This window comes from Cyprinodon tularosa, unplaced genomic scaffold, assembly GCF_016077235.1.
Source record: "Cyprinodon tularosa strain WSP-4 unplaced genomic scaffold, ASM1607723v1 ctg1162, whole genome shotgun sequence".
In the NCBI taxonomy this organism is placed as follows: domain Eukaryota; kingdom Metazoa; phylum Chordata; class Actinopteri; order Cyprinodontiformes; family Cyprinodontidae; genus Cyprinodon; species Cyprinodon tularosa.
In genome coordinates this window covers 81,486-103,686 of record NW_024037962.1, presented here as the reverse complement: position 1 = coordinate 103,686, position 22,201 = coordinate 81,486, and the positions used below count along the sequence as shown (strand labels likewise).

The 22,201-nt window shown below is 42.2% G+C and overlaps 1 protein-coding gene across 2 annotated transcripts in view; it reads left to right on the top strand.

Annotated features, from left to right (window-relative positions):
- The window catches only part of dennd1a (DENN/MADD domain containing 1A), a 57,636-nt gene extending 40,132 nt beyond the window's left edge, over positions 1-17,504 (top strand). The window contains exons 17-23 of one of the 2 annotated variants that reach the window (XM_038307443.1): positions 548-619; positions 741-797; positions 2,170-2,322; positions 2,611-2,675; positions 3,863-4,000; positions 4,211-4,457; positions 16,253-17,504. In XM_038307443.1, the coding sequence (XP_038163371.1) occupies positions 548-619; positions 741-797; positions 2,170-2,322; positions 2,611-2,675; positions 3,863-4,000; positions 4,211-4,457; positions 16,253-17,206 (1,686 nt within the window). In that variant the 3' untranslated portion in view covers positions 17,207-17,504. The remainder of the gene's footprint in view (positions 1-547; positions 620-740; positions 798-2,169; positions 2,323-2,610; positions 2,676-3,862; positions 4,001-4,210; positions 4,458-16,252) is intronic. The other variant, XM_038307450.1, reaches the window with a different exon arrangement.
- The last annotated feature ends 4,697 nt before the right edge of the window (positions 17,505-22,201 follow it).

Sequence of the window (22,201 nt, the reverse complement as noted above, 5' to 3'; positions counted from 1 at the left end):
CAGATGACAGAGAAATGTTCTCTGGTTGAAGTGCTTCATGCAGACACCCTGATGCTGTGATCAACATCAGCTCTGCAGGGTCCCATAACAGATGTTTAGGAATAAAAACAAAAGCAATAAAATTTTATCAGCTTCATGGATGTAAACAGTCTGTACTTAGATACCAGGAGACCTGACCTATATTCAGACACTCCCTGATGGTGGTGAACTACTCAGCTTTAGCCACAGCTGCTCTGGGGCTCACTCCTATCAGTAGGCATGGCGGGTGAAGCTGTAGCGGGGGCTTGAACCTACAACCCTTCAGTTGCAGGGCAAACTCCTACTAGAGGTTCATTCTAGTATCTTATACTCTGTAGAAATGTAGCAGTGAATGAAGCAAACGCTGCAGGTTGGGTTAGAGTCGATGATGTAATTATGGATTTTATGGCTTTTGAGACTGTTAGCTTTGTGGAGGCGACCATCCGCTCTACAGTCAGAACAGCTTTGTTTCCATCTAATGAGTGAGAACTGTCATCTCCACCTCTAACTCTGTAATGTTTTCAAACAGAAAGGGGGCGGAGCTATTTTTCAGACCGTGAAGACCAAAGCCAACCCAGCCATGAAGACCGTCTACAAGTTTGTAAGCACCAAAGTGTCCGTCCATAGCTTTGTTTTAATGTGGAAGGTGCAAAGACTGCTGATGGTGTAACTCCTCCCCTACCGCTGCTCCTCCTGACGACGCGGCTGTGTTTGTTTAACAGGCAAAGGACCACGCCAAGATGCGCATCAAAGAGGTCAAAAGCCGGTTGAAACAGAAGGTGAGTAACTTTACTGATCTGCTGGGTTGGAATGATTCTCCGTCTGTGTTCGATATCATAAACATTAAACCCTGTAAGCCCGGCATGCCGGTACCCCGCCCAGCTGACACCAGCTGATGTTTATCTAATTATAGAAATGACCAAAACGCTGTTACATGGTGTTTCATCCATACGCCTTTCAATGGGGCTTTAAAATTTCTAAAACATGTTTCAAATAAAAAAAAAAATGAAATGAGATTTAAAATTCCACCTGACGTGTGTGACTCTGTGGGAGTAATGCAACAGCAGGTATTCATTTTTAGCCCCGCCCCCTATTGGCCACCATCATTGGAAACTAGAGGCTCAGACCTTTCCAAGGAGGGGTCAGAGGTCATTGTGAGACCATTTCAGGTGATGGAACCGCCATGCGCTCCATAAGCTGCTCTGTTATTCTTATTTTCTATTCAGTCTGGTGGAATTATTGATACATTTTAATGAATCAATAATTAAATCTAAGGGGCAAAGGCTTTGCTTTATGCAGAAGGTCTCCAATAATGGAAATCAGTATATTTGTCTGACCAGATTCCCTTTTATGAAGAGAAAAATGCATTTTTGCACTTTTGGCTCTGTGCCATTATCCCATTTCCTCCTAGCACTCTGCCCACTAAACAAACATGCTTCAACTGATTCAGTCCAAATTAGCTTCAGTTCTAGTTAAGATGTGGATCTATAAAGCCTGAGGGTTCATCCAGAGTTTCTAATGGGCTTTATGGTGTTTTGCAGAGTTTCTTTTAGAAAAAAAATTGGCGAGATAAAATATTTTTTATATGTTTAATCACCTATAAATCAGACATGGTGATGTTTAGAATAGTGGTTCTACCTGATAAATATTCCTCAATGCCTTTCTATCACACAGATACAAACAATTGTCTTTCTAATTTATAGTTTGGGAGCTGAACTTCACATCCCTAATTTCAGGTGGAATTTGCTCCTGAGCCCCTCTGGGCTTAAAGAGGTTAAACTAGCAGACAAGGTTCCAACTTTAGATTCAGTTTCTGCTCCTTTTCTGTTTTTAAATGCTTCATTTTTGCACAATGATCTAAAACCTGTAGAAACTTGTGCTGCGATGGTTGGAGCTTTGAGGAGCTGTTTGTAAAGACGTTGGCTTTATTTGGAGTCTATTGAACCAACAGAACAGAAAACATGACAGGAACCAAAGCAGCAGATCTCCTTTGATTGCTGGTCTCTACTTTGCTGCTAAATTCACGTCGTTCCTTGTTGGTTGGAACCTGTAACATCTGCAGACGTTCAAACAGAAATGATCCAGGAAGCTGCTCTCTAGTTTGTTTTTTCTGACTGTTACATGGCGTGTCGATGTTTTCTCCTCCTGCAGGAGCAGGGGGAGAACGGCTTCGCCACCCCTGGGTCAGCAGGGAATGATGACGACAGCACCGCAGAGTTTGCTTTTCCCGCTGCCACGGTCCTGAGGGGTGGAGCTGAGCGAACATGGGACGGCCACCGGCCAGTGACTGTGCACTTTGGACAGGTGAAGCGTTGGTCAGGGCTGCACCGTAGATATTCCATTTTCAGATGTCAACCTTCTGTTGTTCTGCGTCTCTACATCCGATCAGCCTGTCCTGCTTTCAGCCTCCCTTCCTGGGAGCTTTGTTAGCTTCTTTTCTGTAAAATCATCCACTGGAAGCAGTGAGAGCTTCAGCTCCTCCCCTCCTGTCTGGTCCAGCCATGCTTTGAGTGTTTGGAGTTCTGGTCCTTCCACACACGATGAAGCTGGAGAAAGAAAGCCTGAGTCATCTTTTCTCTGTCGTGTCTGCAGGCCCAGCCTCCAACACTACTGAAGAGGCCCAGCAGTAATGTGAGTCTGGAGAGCAGCTGTGAGCAGTAAGTCCATCTTTCTTCTGAACTCTCCTCATGTGTTCTGTTCCCTGTTGGGTTTATGGCTGTTCATCTTTAACCTTCTGCCTTTTGGTGAGTGTAGTGGGAAAAAAGTATTCAACTATTTACTCCAGTTAATTAAATGGAGATCAATGGATTTCACTCAGTCGGCACTTTATTTTCATATCTGTGCAAAGAGAGATCAGTTCATCATACGGTCCTTATTGCACGGTAATCAGCCCTGTTCTGCATGAGCAGCGTTCATCCCTCCTTACTTACAACAATAGAAAGTAGTCAAAGCAAATTACACTTCGGTTAAACATTAACATGCTATGAATAAACCTGATGAAAGAATTTGGTTTATTTAGGGAAGAAGGTTTGTCTTGTCTACAAATTATGAGACCTTGCAGGTGAAACAGACAAAGTGAAAACTTTTATAGTGTGTAAAAAAGCATAAATGAATATATGATTTAAGAGAAACAAAATTTTTTGACAACAGTGAAGTTTTTCAAATTGTAATTTTCAGGAAACCTTCTCGGAAACATTTCTTTTTTTAAAGAAATAACATTAATATACTTTCAGAAGTTTAAGTGACAGTCACTGAAATGATCAGAGTCAAAAAATACATGAACTGCAGATAAACACCAGATAATAAAGCTAACTGCAATGTTACAGACTGTTCAGAAACTAAAGTGTCGCCCTGCAGGAGCCAGATGACCAGATGCTCCATCACCGTGTCGGTGGCTGAAGGCCCCTTTCTCATTGGTCACTGGTTTCTGTCTAAGAAGTTCCTGATCTTAAAATCACTTCTGATAATAATGAGGGCAGTTATTTGCAGCTTTAGTGAATCCCACTGCAGGAGTTCAATGAACTGATCTGCTTTTCATCCACACCATGAAGGTTCTGGAAGGTCTAGTTCTGCATCTCCATGGAGGCCAGCATGTTTCATATATAGCAGCAGGGTGTGGCCTTAATGTGGGGATGGTATTTGTATTGCTGTAGTTAGCTCACAGCAGTGACAGCAGTGATTGTTTTCCATGTTTCTCAGATAAATGAATGAATGCATGCATGTTCTGTTAAGCTCAGTCTAACACTGATTGTTCCGGATCCTTCTCTTCTAACTTTCCTGCCTCTCTTTAAGCTTTCATTGACCTCTGATGTCTTTTAAATGCTGTCTTCTCTCTCCGCTCTAGCTCTGTCCGTCCCACTCGTCACTATACCGTGTTTCTGTCTGAGGATTCATCTGGAGACGAGCTCCAATATGACGAAGAGTCCATATCTGGCTTCCCTGACAGCTTTCTTTTCTCTGCGCCTTTTGACTGGTCACCTCTGTATGCATCTCTTTCTATGAATTTTCCATTTATTTCCTATTTCCCAGTGAAATCTGTACTAATTTCTAGCTGTAAAACACGTTAAGTCAGGACTCGGCATCCTTTGCTTTTTCTCTCTTGTCCTCGAGCTTAAAGGCCGATGGTCCTTTTTTGGTAAAACTTTTGAAACCAAAGTGCAATGACTAAACTCCCTCCGCTCCCTGTCTGCAGGCCCCAGCCCTACCGCTCCCTAAAGGAGGTGGAGCTAATGGAAGGAGATGACTTTGGTGTGGGTGCAGAGAGCCATACTGCACCTCCCAGCCCCGTCAATGAAAGGTTCTCCAACCTCAACCTCCTGGGGGACATTTTCAGATGCCAGGAGGAACCAGACTGCCAACCTGCCCCGCTGGCTAAGAGTCTAGAAGACCTGCGGACACCTAAAGACCCTGAGGAGCTTCAGGCCAAGTTCAACTTCCAGGTCAGCGGCTTTAAACCACGCTGAGAGTGTTCAAAGGAAAACGGCTGCAGACTTGGATCTGCGTTTATTACAGTACAGCACAGGTGCTGGTTCGAGTCACGGCTGCCAGTCGTAATACCAACCCGATCATCTGATCCCATTTCCTGTCTGCATACTTTCATCAAAAACAGACATAAAGGCCATGAGAGCCTAAAAGAATCTTAATGAAATATAACCAAAGCTCACCACATAAGCTAATGGTGATAACAGTAGGTTACCACATAAGGTAATGGTGATAACAGTAGGTTACCACATAAGCTAATGGTGATAACAGTAGGTTACCACATAAGGTAATGGTGATAACAGTAGGTTACCACATAAGGTAATGGTGATAACAGTAGGTTACCATATCAGGTAATGGTGATAACAGTAGGTTACCATATCAGGTAATGGTGATAACAGTAGGTTACCATATCAGGTAATGGTGATAACAGTAGGTTACCACATAAGCTAATGGTGATAACAGTAGGTTACCACATAAGGTAATGGTGATAACAGTAGGTTACCACATAAGGTAATGGTGATAACAGTAGGTTACCACATAAGGTAATGGTGATAACAGTAGGTTACCATATCAGGTAATGGTGATAACAGTAGGTTACCATATCAGGTAATGGTGATAACAGTAGGTTACCATATCAGGTAATGGTGATAACAGTAGGTTACCACATAAGGTAATGGTGATAACAGTAGGTTACCACATAAGGTAATGGTGATAACAGTAACTTACCACATAAGCTATTGGTGATAACTGTAGGTTACCACATAAGCTAATGGTGATAACAGTAGGTTACCACATAAGCTGATGTTGATAACAGTAGGTTACCACATAAGCTAATGGTGATAACAGTAGGTTACCACATAAGCTGATGTTGATAACAGTAGGTTACCACATAAGCTAATGGTGATAACAGTAGGTTACCACATAAGCTAATGTTGATAACAGTAGGTTACCACATAAGCTAATGTTGATAACAGTAGGTTACCACATAAGCTAATGGTGATAACAGTAGGTTACCACATAAGCTGATGTTGATAACAGTAGGTTACCACATAAGCTAATGTTGATAACAGTAGGTTTCCACATAAGCTAATGGTGATAACAGTAGGTTACCACATAAGGTAATGGTGATAACAGTAGGTTACCACATAAGGTAATGGTGATAACAGTAGGTTACCACATAAGGTAATGGTGATAACAGTAGGTTACCATATCAGGTAATGGTGATAACAGTAGGTTACCATATCAGGTAATGGTGATAACAGTAGGCTACCATATCAGGTAATGGTGATAACAGTAGGTTACCACATAAGGTAATGGTGATAACAGTAGGTTACCACATAAGGTAATGGTGATAACAGTAGGTTACCACATAAGGTAATGGTGATAACAGTAGGTTACCACATAAGGTAATGGTGATAACAGTAACTTACCACATAAGCTATTGGTGATAACTGTAGGTTACCACATAAGCTAATGTTGATAACAGTAACTTACCACATAAGCTATTGGTGATAACTGTAGGTTACCACATAAGCTAATGTTGATAACCGTAACTTACCACATAAGCTATTGGTGATAACTGTAGGTTACCACATAAGCTAATGGTGATAACAGTAGGTTACCACATAAGCTAATGTTGATAACAGTAACTTACCACATAAGCTATTGGTGATAACTGTAGGTTACCACATAAGCTAATAGTGATAACAGTAGGTTACCATATAAGGTAATGGTGATAACAGTAGGTTACCACATAAGCTAATGGTGATAACTGTAGGTTACCACATAAGCTATTGGTGATAACTGTAGGTTACCACATAAGCTAATAGTGATAACTGTACGTTACCACATAAGCTAATAGTGATAACTGTAGGTTACCACATAAGCTAATAGTGATAACAGTAGGTTACCATATCAGGTAATGTTGATAACAGTAGGTTACCATATAAGGTAATGGTGATAACAGTAGGTTACCACATAAGCTAATGGTGATAACTGTAGGTTACCACATAAGCTATTGGTGATAACTGTAGGTTACCACATAAGCTAATAGTGATAACTGTACGTTACCACATAAGCTAATAGTGATAACTGTAGGTTACCACATAAGCTAATAGTGATAACAGTAGGTTACCATATCAGGTAATGTTGATAACAGTAGGTTACCATATCAGGTAATGTTGATAACAGTAGGTTACCACATAAGCTAATGGTGATAACAGTAGGTTACGATATGAGGTAACGGTGATAACAGTAGGTTACCATATAAGCTAATGGTGATAACAGTAGGTTACCACATAAGCTAATGGTGATAACAGTAGGTTACCATATCAGGTAATGTTGATAACAGTAGGTTACCACATAAGCTAATGGTGATAACAGTAGGTTACCATATGAGGTAATGGTGATAACAGTAGGTTACCATATAAGCTAATGGTGATAACAGTAGGTTACCACATAAGCTAATGGTGATCACAGTAGGTTACCACATAAGCTAATGTTGATAACAGTAACTTACCACATAAGCTATTGGTGATAACTGTAGGTTACCACATAAGCTAATGGTGATAACAGTAGGTTACGATATGAGGTAATGGTGATAACAGTAGGTTACCATATAAGGTAATGGTGATAACAGTAGGTTACCACATAAGCTAATGGTGATAACTGTAGGTTACCACATAAGCTAATGGTGATAACTGTAGGTTACCACATAAGCTAATGGTGATAACTGTAGGTTACCACATAAGCTATTGGTGATAACTGTAGGTTACCACATAAGCTAATGTTGATAACAGTAACTTACCACATAAGCTATTGGTGATAACTGTAGGTTACCACATAAGCTAATGGTGATAACAGTAGGTTACGATATGAGGTAATGGTGATAACAGTAGGTTACCATATAAGGTAATGGTGATAACAGTAGGTTACCACATAAGCTAATGGTGATAACTGTAGGTTACCACATAAGCTATTGGTGATAACTGTAGGTTACCACATTCAATTCAATTCAGTTTATTTATATAGCGCCAAATTCACAACACATGTCATCTCAAGGCACTTTACAGTTCAACCAGATCAAATTGATACAAAGTTTTCTATCCAAGGAAAACCAGTTGATTGCACTGACTCATTGACTCAAATACAATCCCCCACACTAAGCATGCTTGTAGCGACAGTGGAGAGGAAAAACTCCCTTTTAACAGGAAGAAACCTCCAGCAGAACCAGGCTCAGTGTGAGCGGCCATCTGCCGAGGCCGACTGGGGTTCAAGGAGACAGAAGCAGAGATACAAAAAGCAGCTGTAAAAGGCGGCCCCGTCCAGGAAACACACAGCCAGGCAGACGAGCTCCAAGGCAGCTCCCATGCCAGAGGACGAAGAAAGCACATCCACTCAGTCACGGTCAGAGAAACAGGACCACACTGGAAAACAGGCCGATCTCCAACATCTATAAACAAGGGTGTTGATAGAAGCAGCACAGCTGATGTTTCTTTCCAGGATGACGTCACAGCCAAACAGGAACAGACGAGGCAAAGCTACTCTGAGGAAAAGCAGAGAGAGCAGAAGGTTAGAGATTGAACTAAGAGATTCTGCAGAATAGGAGAACAGAGAGAGAATGAAGCAGAATGATGAAATGGGGGTCCCTATGTCCTCCAAAAGTCTAAGCCTATAGCAGCATAACTATAGAGATAGCTCAGGATAACCTGAGCCACTCTAACTATAAGCTTTATCAAAAAGGAAAGTTTTAAGCCTAGCCTTAAAAGTAGACAGGGTGTCTGCCTCACGGACTAAAACTGGTAGTTGGTTCCACAGGAGAGGAGCCTGATAACTAAAAGATCTGCCTCCCATTCTACTTTTAGAAATTCTAGGAACCACTAGTAAACCTGCAGATTGAGAGCGAAGTGCTCTGTTAGGAACATAAGGAACAATCAGATCTCTGATATAAGATGGAGCTTGGCCATTTAAGGCTTTATATGTGAGAAGGAGGATTTTAAATTCTATTCTTGATTTAACAGGAAGCCAATGAAGAGAAGCCAGGATAGGCGAGATATGATCTCTCTTTTTAATTTTCATTAGAACTCTGGCTGCAGCATTTTGGATCAGCTGAAGGCTTTTAACTACAGTTTGTGGACTTCCTGATAGTAAAGAATTACAATAGTCCAGCCTTGAAGTAACAAATGCATGGACTAGTTTCTCAGCATCACCCCTGGACAGGAGATTTCTAATTTTTGCAATGTTCCTCAGATGAAAGAAGGAAATTCTAGAAACCTCTTTGATGTGGGATTTAAATGACAGGTCCTGATCAAAAACAACACCAAGATTTTTTACTTTATTATCTGAAATCAGTTTAATCCCATCCAAATGAAGTGACTGGCTAATCAGTTTCTTTTTCAGAGACTCTGGTCCAAAGACTATAACTTCTGTTTTGTCTGCATTCAGAAGCAGAAAGTTAAGAGTCATCCAGGTTTTTATGTCTTCAAGACATGCCTGTAATCTATGTAATGGGTTAGCTTCATCTGGATTTATAGACAGATATAGCTGGGTATCATCAGCATAACAGTGGAAATTAATCCCATGCTGTCTAATAATTCTACCAATTGGGAGCATGTATAAAGTAAAGAGAATTGGTCCTAGCACTGATCCCTGTGGTACTCCACAGGTAACCTTTGAGCGTGTTGAAGATCTATCATTAACATGAACAAACTGAATTCGATCAGATAGATAAGATTTAAACCAGTCTAGTGCTGTTCCTTTAATTCCAACAAAATATTCAAGTCTTTCTAAAAGAATATTATGGTCAACTGTATCAAATGCAGCACTAAGATCCAACAGGACGAGCACAGATACAAGTCCATTATCTGAGGCCATGAGAATATCATTAGTGACTTTCACCAGAGCTGTTTCAGTGCTATGATGAGCTCTAAAGCCAGACTGAAACTCTTCAAAAAGTTCATTATGGTGGAAGTGATCGCAAACTTGTTTGGCAACTACTTTCTCAAGAATTTTGGATAAGAAAGGAAGATTGGATATAGGTCTATAATTGACCAAGTCATCTGGGTCAAGAGACGGTTTCTTAAGCAGAGGTTTAATTACAGCAACCTTAAAAGCTTTAGGTACATATCCCTGTAACAGAGATAGATTAATCACATCTAAAATGGAGGAGGAGATCAAAGGGAATACCTCCTTAAATAACCTGGTTGGAACTGGATCTAACATACAAGTTGAAGGCTTAGATGAAGACAATAATTTTGCTAATTCAGAGAGTTCAACTGGATCAAAGCAGTCTAAACCCAGTTCAGATTCCATGACTACCTCAGGTACAATCGCGGATAGAGGAGTGCTTATGATCTTATTTTTAATAAGATCAATCTTATTTATAAAGAATCCCATAAAGTCATTGCTGCTAAGAGCAGGTGGAATGGACGGTTCAACAGAGCTATGGCTCTGGGTGAGTTTGGCAACTGTATTAAAAAGAAATCTAGGATTATTCTTATTCTCCTCTATTAATGAGGAGAAGTATGCTGCTCTTGCTTTACAAAGGGTCCTCTTATACAGCAGTAAACCATTTTTCCAGACTAGGAAGGACTCTCGCAGGCCTGTGGAGCGATATTTTCTCTCCAGTTTCCTAGCATTTTGCTTCAAAGTACGCAGCTCTGCATTAAACCAAGGAGCAAGCTTTCTATTTTTAACGGTTTTCATTTTCAAAGGAGCTGCGTTGTCTAAGGCAATACGCAGAGAACTAGCAACCCCATCAACAAAATCATCAACCTGTGAAGGGGAATAAGCTAAACTTTTGCACTCTGCAGCACTGCTCAGTGACACAGAGGAGAGAGAAAGTGAAGCAGATTCTTTAAAATTTATAACTGCACTATCTGATAAAGATCTACTAAAATTGAACCTTCTTTTGGGGGAGGAGAACTCTGTTAAAGTAATCCTGAAGGTTATTAGAAAGTGGTCAGAGAGGACAGGGTTGTGAGGAAATACTGTTATTTCTTCACATTCTATGCCGTATGTCAGCACAAGATCCAAAGTATGAAGATGAGAATGCGTGGGACTATTCACATTTTGAACAAAGCCAATAGTGTCTAAGATAGCATTAAAGGCTGCTCTTAAGCTATCGCCTTCAATGTCAGCATGGATGTTAAAATCTCCCACTATGATGACCCTGTCAGTATTTAATACCAAATCAGAAAGGAACTCTGAAAACTCATCTAAAAATTCAGAGTAAGGACCTGGTGGACGATACAAAGTTACAAAAAGAAGAGGTTTTCTTGCCTTGAAATTTGGATCAGGGAAATTAAGGGTTAAATGTTCAAAAGAGTTGTAGGTATTAACTGTTTTGGGAGTAATCAGTAAGTCAGACTGGAAGATTGTTGCTACTCCTCCTCCTCGCCCAGAACTTCTGGGGATGTGAAAATTTAAATAGCTTGAAGGAGTTGCCTCATTTATGCTCACATAATCCTCTTGCTGCAGCCAGGTTTCTGTAAGGCAAAACAAGTCAATGTGATTATCACAAATCAAGTCATTAACTAGTAGACTTTTAGAGGAAAGCGATCTTATGTTAAACAGACCACATTTAATTGTTTTAACTTTTTCCCCAATTTGAGTTATTTTGATTTTAATTAGATTATCATGATTTACTCCTTTGGGAATCTTTGCTAATTTATTAGATTTTGGTCGTGGGCAAGACACTGTCTGGATGGAGTAAAGAGTGGGTAACAGTAGAGAAGCTGCAGAGATGTGTGTTAAACTACAACTCTGCTTCCTGGTCTGCACCCTGGGTGGTCAGGGTTTTGGAGGACTAATAAATGTGGCCAGATTCCTAGAAAGAAGAGCTGCACCATCCAAAGTGGGATGGATGCCGTCTCTCCGAATCAGACCAGGCTTTCCCCAAAAGGATTGCCAATTATTAATGTAGCCCACGTTGTTTTCAGGGCACCACCTAGACAACCAGCGGTTGAATGACGACATGCGGCTAAACATGTCATCACTGGTCAGATCAGGGAGGGGACCAGAGAAAATTACGGAGTCCGACATTTTTTTGGCAAACTTACACACCGAAGCAACACTAATTTTAGTGACCTCCGATCGGCGTAACCGGGTGTCATTACCACCAGCGTGAATAACAATCTTACTGTATTTAACCTTATCCTTAGCCAGTAGTTTCAGGTAGGATTTGATGTCGCCCGTTCTGGCCCCCGGCAAACATTTGACTATGGTCCCTGGTGTCTCTAATGCCACGTTTCTGACTATGGAGCTGCCAATCACCAGAGTGGGCTTCTCAGTGGGTGTGTCACTGAGTGGGGAAAACCGGTTAGAAACGTGAACGGGTTGGTGGTGACCAGTGGGCAGAGATCCACGACTACGCTTTCTGCGTACAGTTACCCAATCGCCTGGCTGCTCAGGCACTTTTGGAGGACAGCTACGTGGGGGGCCTACTTCAACAGCCTGAAGCCTGGATTCTAACTCTGACACCCTCGCCTCCAAAGCTACAAAAATACTACACTTATTACACATCCCATTATCACTAAAGGAGGCAGAGGAATAACTGAACATCTGACACAGAGAGCAGGAGAGAGGAGAGGAAGAAGGAAGAGTTGGAAAAGAGTCAAGGGAGGGAGAGAGAGAAGCCATAGCAATGCTAAGCTAGCGCTAGCCTAGGCTAGCTACTCCTTGCTATCAGAAATAAAACCGTGTGTAACTGACAAGTGCTCAGTAGAAAAGTGCAGCAGAAGGTGCTATGTTTTAAAGTAGTCAGAGTTACTTAGATACAGAGATATCACAGAGAAAATAACTTAACTTCAGATGGAGATCCTCTGAACAGCTGCACACTCAGTTAATCCAAACAGGAAGTGAACAGGTCCAAACAGGAAGCCTCACATAAGCTAATAGTGATAACAGTAGGTTACCATATCAGGTAATGTTGATAACAGTAGGTTACGATATGAGGTAATGGTGATAACAGTAGGTTACCATATAAGCTAATGGTGATAACAGTAGGTTACAATATGAGGTAATGGTGATAACAGTAGGTTACCACATAAGCTAATAGTGCTAACAGTAGGTTACCATATCAGGTAATGGTGATAACAGTAGGTTACCACATAAGCTAATGGTGATAACTGTAGGTTACCATATAAGCTAATGGTGATAACAGTAGGTTACGATATGAGGTAATGGTGATAACTGTAGGTTACCATATAAGGTAATGGTGATAACAGTAGGTTACCACATAAGCTAATGGTGATAACAGTAGGTTACCACATAAGCTAATGGTGATAACAGTAGGCTACCATATAAGCTAATGGTGATAACAGTAGGTTACGATATGAGGTAATGGTGATAACTGTAGGTTACCATATAAGGTAATGGTGATAACAGTAGGTTACCACATAAGCTAATGGTGATAACAGTAGGTTACGATGTGAGGTAATGGTGATAACTGTAGGTTACCACATAAGCTAATGGTGATAACAGTAGGTTACCACATAAGCTAATGGTGATAACAGTAGGTAACGATATGAGGTAATGGTGATAACTGTAGCTTACCATATAAGCTAATGGTGATAACAGTAGGTTACCATATATGCTAATGGTGATAACAGTAGATTACCATATAAGCTAATGGTGATAACAGTAGGTTACCATATGAGGTAATGGTGATAACAGTTGGTTACCATATAAGGTAATGGTGATAAAAGTAGGTAACAATTTGAGGTAATGGTGATAACAGTAGGTTACCATATCAGGTAATGGTGATAACAGTAGGTTACCATATAAGCTAATGGTGATAACAGTAGGTTACGATATGAGGTAATGGTGATAACAGTAGGTTACCATATCAGGTAATGGTGATAACAGTATGTTACCACATAAGCTAATGGTGATAACTGTAGGTTACCATATAAGCTAATGGTGATAACAGTAGGTTACGATATGAGGTAATGGTGATAACTGTAGGTTACCATATAAGGTAATGGTGATAACAGTAGGTTACCATATATGCTAATGGTGATAACAGTAGGTTACCATATAAGCTAATGGTGATAACAGTAGGTTACGATATGAGGTAATGGTGATAACAGTAGGTTACCATATCAGGTAATGGTGATAACAGTAGGTTACCATATCAGGTAATGGTGATAACAGTAGGTTACCATATAAGGTAATGGTGATAACAGTAGGTTACGATGTGAGGTAATGGTGATAACTGTAGGTTACCACATAAGCTAATGGTGATAACAGTAGGTTACCACATAAGCTAATGGTGATAACAGTAGGTAACGATATGAGGTAATGGTGATAACTGTAGGTTACCATATAAGCTAATGGTGATAACAGTAGGTTACCATATATGCTAATGGTGATAACAGTAGATTACCATATAAGCTAATGGTGATAACAGTAGGTTACCATATGAGGTAATGGTGATAACAGTTGGTTACCATATAAGGTAGTGGTGATAAAAGTAGGTAACAATATGAGGTAATGGTGATAACAGTAGGTTACCATATCAGGTAATGGTGATAACAGTAGGTTACCATATAAGCTAATGGTGATAACAGTAGGTTACGATATGAGGTAATGGTGATAACAGTAGGTTACCATATCAGGTAATGGTGATAACAGTAGGTTACCACATAAGCTAATGGTGATAACTGTAGGTTACCATATAAGCTAATGGTGATAACAGTAGGTTACGATATGAGGTAATGGTGATAACTGTAGGTTACCATATAAGGTAATGGTGATAACAGTAGGTTACCATATATGCTAATGGTGATAACAGTAGGTTACCATATAAGCTAATGGTGATAACAGTAGGTTACGATATGAGGTAATGGTGATAACAGTAGGTTACCATATCAGGTAATGGTGATAACAGTAGGTTACCATATCAGGTAATGGTGATAACAGTAGGTTACCATATAAGCTAATGGTGATAACAGTAGGTTACGATGTGAGGTAATGGTGATAACAGTAGGTTACCATATCAGGTAATGGTGATAACAGTAGGTTACCATATCAGGTAATGGTGATAACAGTAGGTTACCACATAAGCTAATGGTGATAACAGTAGGTTACGATGTGAGGTAATGGTGATAACTGTAGGTTACCATATAATGTTATGGTGATAACAGTAGGTTACCACATAAGCTAATGGTGATAACAGTAGGTTACCATATAAGGTAATGGTGATAACAGTAGGTTACCACATAAGCTAATGGTGATAACAGTAGGTTACGATATGAGGTAATGGTGATAACAGTAGGTTACCATATAAGGTAATGGTGATAACAGTAGGTTACCACATAAGCTAATGGTGATAACAGTAGGTTACGATATGAGGTAATGGTGATAACAGTAGGTTACCATATCAGGTAATGGTGATAACAGTAGGTTACCACATAAGCTAATGGTGATAACAGTAGGTTACGATGTGAGGTAATGGTGATAACTGTAGGTTACCATATAATGTTATGGTGATAACAGTAGGTTACCACATAAGCTAATGGTGATAACAGTAGGTTACCATATAAGGTAATGGTGATAACAGTAGGTTACCACATAAGCTAATGGTGATAACAGTAGGTTACCATATAAGCTAATGGTGATAACAGTAGGTTACGATATGAGGTAATGGTGATAACAGTAGGTTACCATATAAGGTAATGGTGATAACAGTAGGTTACCATATATGCTAATGCTGATAACAGTAGGTTACCATATAAGCTAATGGTGATAACAGTAGGTTACGATATGAGGTAATGGTGATAACAGTAGGTTACCATATCAGGTAATGGTGATAACAGTAGGTTACCACATAAGGTAATGGTGATAACAGTAGGTTACCACATAAGGTAATGGTGATAACAGTAGGTTACCACATAAGGTAATGGTGATAACAGTAGTTTACCATATCAGGTAATGGTGATAACAGTAGGTTACCATATCAGGTAATGGTGATAACAGTGGGTTACCACATAAGGTAATGGTGATAACAGTAGTTTACCATATCAGGTAATGGTGATAACAGTAGGTTACCACATAAGCTAATGTTGATAACAGTAGGTTACCACATAAGCTATTGGTGATAACTGTAGGTTACCATATAAGGTAATGGTGAGAACAGTAAGTAACGATATGATGTAATGGTGATAACTGTAGGTTACCATATAATTTTATGGTGATAACAGTAGGTTACGATATAAGGTAATGGTGATAACAGTAGGTTACCATATCAGGTAATGGTGATAACAGTGGGTTACCACATAAGCTAATGGTGATAACAGTAGGTTACCATATCAGGTAATGGTGATAACAGTAGGTTACCACATAAGCTAATGGTGATAACAGTAGGTTACCATATAATTTTATGGTGATAAAAGTGGGTTCCGATATGAGGTAACGGTAATAACTGTAGGTTACCATATAATTTTATGGTGATAACAGTGGGTTACGATATGAGGTAATGGTGATAACTGTAGCTGAATAAACTTTTGAAACAATTATTTTTAAAATTAATCTTTCTGCAGCTGTAAGATTTTCTCCTCTATTTGTTGATTAGTTGATAAACTCATTTAAGTTTTATTGATGCAAGTTTAAGTCGTCTTTTATCATTTCTGCTGTTGCACTTTAACAACTGAAACCAAATGGTTTTGAAGGGGTGGGAAACCATTTAGACCAGTTTACCATTGGTCGTGTTCTTCCAGAGGAACCTGAACGTCTCATTCTCTCCTGTCTGCAGAGGTTGGATCTGAGCGTCAGTGAAAACTCCAGAACGCTTCCAGGGCTCAAACTCTCCAATCCTTACAACAAGCTGGGTGCTTTAGGGAAGGACAGCCGAGTCCCGCCTGTCTGTCTCCGTCCTGCTCCATCAGTCCAGCTGCCTGTGCACACCGAGTCCTGCTCCCCTCCCAGGGAAACCTCTGGCTCAGCCGTAGACTCTTTGGACCCGTCCGCCATCGGGAACATCACCATTCCTCGTCCCCAAGGAAGGAAGACGCCAGAGCTAGGAGCGGTTCTGGCGCCCCCTGCTGTCCAGTCGCGATCCAAAGCTGTGGGTTCCAGGGAAGGACGAGCTGCTCCAGGCAGGGAGGAGTTCAGGCAGGCCCTGAGTATGAGCTCAGAGGGACAGCAGGCCCTGGAGGACAGCGCGGACCTGATCAGGCTATTGGACCCTCTGAACAGCTCGGCGCCGCCCTCCTCTGCTCCAGTAGACGGGTTAGATATGGAGTCATCATTGGCAGGAAGGCCCGCCCTCCCCCCGAGGCCCTACCACCAAGGCCCGCCTCCTTTCCCTCTTCATCATCCTCACGTCTCTCTGAACCCGTTCGCCCAGTCCGTCCAGCACTACTCGCCCTCGGTCTGCGGGAATCCCTTCAGCGTGGCCTATGGACCTCCCCCCGCCTCCTTCATGCACACCTCCTTCTCTGCACTACCAGGGATCCACAGACAGCTGTCCCCCTGCAGCTCCAGCCAGGGACAGGCTCAGACAGCAGCCGCCTCTCTGCCTCAGACCTCTGACAGCAGCCACGCCCTCTCCAGCCCGCTGGACGCCGCCATGAAGCCGCTGCAGGCGCAGGGCCCCGCCAATAAAGCCAAGGACCCTTTTGGGGACCTGCTGAGCATGGCCACCCCTGTTCTACCACAGAAGAAGAAGGCAGAGGACCCCAGGAGGAAGTGGGAAACCTTTGACTGATTGCGCTGCTGCACCAGGCTCCGCTGGGCTGCTGCTAAGCAACAATCAACACTACGGCGTCCCAGTGAGGCTCCGCCTCTTTCTGGATCCTGACTCATCACATGACTCACCTTAAGAAGCAGATCCAGCAGATCCTGGATTTGATTGGCTGATTTATCAGGAGCTTATTAAGGTCTGAATAAAAAAGAAAACTGCTGAGCTTTTCTTTATCTGCAGAACATCCTCCTCTTCCTCCTCCTCCTCTTCATCCTGCTCCTCTTCATCCCCCTCCTCTTCATCCTGCTCCTCCTCCCCCTCATCTTCCTCCACCTCCCCCTCTTCCTCCTCCTTTTCGTCCTCCTCCTATTCTTCCTCCACCTCCCCCTCCTCCTCCTCCTTTTCATCCTCCTCCTATTCTTCCTCCTCCTCTTCTTCCTCCTCCGCCGCCTGCTGCTGTGGTGCGTAGAGATCATCTTATAGATGTGTTCTTACTTCTCCATCTGTTCTCTGCACATCCCGTCAGCCCTATTCTTCCCCCCCCCCCCCCCCCCCCCCCCCAGTGTGATCAGCTAGTATCACCTCCATCCAGACGCTAACGCTCTGCGCCTCCTCAGCCCTTCTTTTGGTGACGTTCTTGTTGTTTCAGCTGCTTTTCTCTGTAGTTAATCAGTGGAAATGTTTCCTCTCTTCCTACTAATATTAAAGCAGAATCACTTACAGCGAAAACAGACTAATATCCTGAAAATCATCTCTGATTGTTCATCTCAATAAATAGAAACACTGTTTTTGAAGAACTGCATTTTGTAGATTGTCTTCACTTCCTGCAGTTTTAAGATCATTGGTTTATAGTTTATTAAATTCTTCTCATCACTAATAGATGTTTGATGAAAATCACATTGCTGATTATCAGAAATATTTGACTGATTAGTTTCACCAAGAAAGGCCTTTTCTCTTCAGACCTCAGTCGCATCTATGGAGCTAAGATCTATAGATCTTCATCCCAGCTGTGTGTTGGAGACCTTCATCTGAAGCTTTTAGATCATCCATGTTTCCTGGTTCTCTGTTACTGAAGCAGGGACCTGGTGGAGGACAGCAGGAGGAGGAACATCTCTGACTCCAGCTGCTATCCAACAATTACGGTTCACCTTCATCTGCTGTGAAAGTTTTAATCATAAAAGATATTCAACATCTAGATCTTCTAAATGACATCTGTTTATAAGGTGCAAATATTTATCACAGTTTACCCTATAGGACCTTTGCATTTCCACAACCTATTTCAAGTTCAGGGATCATTTTTACAGACAGAAGCATGGTTGTGCAACGGGATCTCCAGTGTCACCAATTACAGCCAATCAGTACATGGAAGAAATGGAAAAGACACCTTTGGACTCCTTCAGAGGAACACCACCAAGGCATTGGTTTAGATATGTGGATGACACATTCTTCAAGATCCAGCTAAAAAAAAAGGTGGCAGAGTGTGTCCCTACTAAAATAGAAGGGAAGCACAAAGAACAGAAACACATAGATGCTCTCCCAACCTGTAGATACCCAAACGGGGCGTTTGTCAAATCAGCAAGAAAACACCAAAGGCAAGCAGCAGAATATAACGGCGAGAAGATTAAACCCTAAAACATCTCCATCCCATATGTTGCTGAAGTCTCAGAAAAACTCAAGATGATTTTCTCCAAACACAAAATCCCAGAACATTTCAAACCAAACAGACCCTTAAACAGAGACTAGTCAAAGGAAACCATCTATGTTAGGAAAAAAAAGGGGGGTGGACTCCTTCCCGCTATCATCGCAACCCCTCATTCAGCCAGGCCAACTGTCCCTTCTAATGTGACCCCCCTTTCAGAAATATAGACAGGTATGAGGCTTTGCAGGCTAACAAAGAAGCCAAACGGTGTGTACTACTCCCTTCAGAGGACGGCACAAACAGGCTCTAACCAGAGTAGAAAAAGAAGTGGGAGGCCGCGTTGCACAACTGAGCAAGAAGATAAGTACATTAGAGTCTGTAGTTTGAGAAACAGACGCCTCACAGGTCCCCAACTGGCATCTTCATTAAATTGTACCCGCAGTAGCCTGTTTGTGCTGCCCTCTGAAGGGAGTAGTACACACCGTTGTAGGAAATCTTCAATTTCTTAGCAATTTCTCGCATGGAATAGCCTTCATTTCTAAGAACAAGAATAGACTGTCAAGTTTCAGATGAAAGTTCTCTTTTTCTGGCCATTTTGAGTGTTTAATTGACCCCACAAATGTGATGCTCCAGAGACTCAATCTGCTCAAAGGAAGGTCAGTTTTGTAGCTTCTGTAACGAGCTAAACTGTTTTCAGATGTGTGAACATGATTGCACAAGGGTTTTCTAATCATCAATTAGCCTTCTGAGCCAATGAGCAAACACATTGTACCATTAGAACACTGGAGTGATAGTTGCTGGAAATGGGCCTCTATACACCTATGTAGATATTGCACCAAAAACCAGACATTTGCAGCTAGAATAGTCATTTACCACATTAGCAAGGTATAGAGTGTATTTCTTTAAAGTTAAGACTAGTTTAAAGTTATTTTCATTGAAAAGTACAGCGCTTTTCCTTCAAAAATAAGGACATTTTAATGTGACCACAAACTTTTGAACGGTAGTGTATTTATATATACATATATAAGTTGAGTCTTTACACCATCATAGTATATTACAAATAAAGGATCCAACTTGGAGGTAAAATGAACAGGACCTTTACTTAGTTCCACTTTAGTTTTAAAATGTAACATATCAGCTGGCGGATAACCTATAGGTAAGCTCAGTAACTAGGGCAGTGGCTCCGCTGAAGCAAATAAACCCACTTTATATATTACACTCCTCCCCTTTTAGATTAATGCTACACAGCCAAAACAACATACCATTGCCAATGCAATAAACACAATTTGTGCTAAGTCCCATAAGTGAATTCATAAATCCAATATTTTCGGTGGTGCCCCGAGTCATTCAGGGTTAAGCCTGGGAACTTGCTCACTGCAGCAGGCACTTCCTCTGTAACTGTAGGTGTTGCAGTACTGTGCTCAGAATTAGTTCCAGGATCAGGTGGATGTGTTGGTTGCTCCAGTGTCTTTGGTTGAGATTTCAACAGCTGATCCACATGGCGTAGATATGGGCCATACTTTTTATCTTCATCCTACCTACATGACCCTGAAGCTTGAAGGGCACTACCATGCCTGATCCACACATCAAGGTTCCCTGGCAGTCTGACAGCTGATCACGTCTTGCTGAAAACTCTGGAAAACATGGATTCCCATGGGCAGGCCAGCCTTATACTGTAATGTCATTCTTTTCATATCATGGCATTTGTAACTGGCAGCTGGTCTACCAGTTTTGTGTGGAACATCCCTGTCGGGTCACCTTTGGTCAATCAGTGGAACTCCTTTCCTTGGAATGAATATTGACCTTCAGCCATAGCCCATACTAGGCTAAGGGCCTCCCTGTCTATCTGTGCATAATTGCGTTTGGCACTTGAGAGGGACCTTGAAGCAAATGCAATTGGGCGTTCAAGTCTATTGTCCATTGTGTGCGACAAGACTGCGCCAGTGCCGTATAGGGATGCATCAAATGCTAGATGGATGGGTCTGGATGGATCATAGTGGGTAAAAACCTCGTCAGATGTTATAAGTCTTTTTGTTGTCACCATGAACAAAGTTCTGCCGACCTTCAAACAATATGTGAGCTGCCCTACCAGAGATCAGAGAACCCTGGACCTGATGTATGCTAACATTAAAGATGCATATATCTCCTCTTCTCTCCCCCCTCTGGGCAGGTCAGATCACAACCTGGTTCATCTCAAACCCTGTTATCTGCCTCTGGTGAAGAGGAAGCCAACGGCCACAAGAACTGTGAGCAGGTGGTCAGAGGAGGCTTGTGAGGCACTGCAGGCCTGCTTTGAGGTGACTGACTGGCCTGCACTCAGTGAGCCCCACGGGGAGGACATTGATGGGCTCAAAGAGTGCATTACGGATTATATCCACTTCTGTGTGGACTGCAATGTTCCAGCTCTGACTGTCACCTGTTACCCCAACAACAAACCTTGGATCACCAAGAAAATAACGGCCATCCTGAACGAGAAGAAGAGGATGGCAACCGTGAGGAGGTGAGGAGAGTGCAGGGGGTACTCAAATGAAAAATCAAGGAGGCTAAGGACAAATACAGGAGAAACCTGGAGAATAAACTCATGAAAAACATGAGGGATGTGTGGAGTGGGATGAGAACCATCACAGGGTTCCAGAAGTCCACTGGTGTGGGGTTGGAAGATTGCGTGGACCGAGCCAATGAACTGAACTTATTTTTCAATAGGTTTGTTACTGCGGCCCATCCCCCACAACCCTCCACTGCTGGCTTCCCTCCAATGACCACTCCACCTTCTTCCACTCCTCCTCCATACAGACCCCCTGTCTGCTTTTCACCACCGCAATCCACATCCACCGTCTCCACCCCTCCCCCCTGCTTCACATCCTGTCCTCCACAACACGAGGACCTCACCCCTCCCCCTACAGTTACCTCTACAGTGTCCTTCACTTCTAACCGGCCGAGAAGACAACTAACCAGACTCCACTCTGGCAAAGCTGCGGGCCCCGATGGTGTACTCCCCTGGGTGCTCAAAGCTTGTTCCAACCAGCTGTGTGGAATATTTAGCCTAGTCTTCAGCCTGAGCATGCTCCTCCAGAGAGTACCCATGCTGTGGAAGACGTCCTGCCTCGTTCCGGTGCCAAAGACGTCGCGCCCTAGCGACCCTCAGGACTACAGACCGGTAGCACTGACGTCCCATTTCATGAAGACCTTTGAGAGGCTTGTCCTGGAGCAGCTAAGGCCCATGGTCAGGCCCTTCACTGATCCACTACAGTTCGCCTACCAGCCCCGCCTGGGAGTTGAGGACAGCATCATCTTCCTGCTGAACAGAGTCTACAATCACCTGGACAAGCCGGCGAGCATGGTTAGGATCATGTTCTTTGACTTCTCCAGCGCCTTCAACA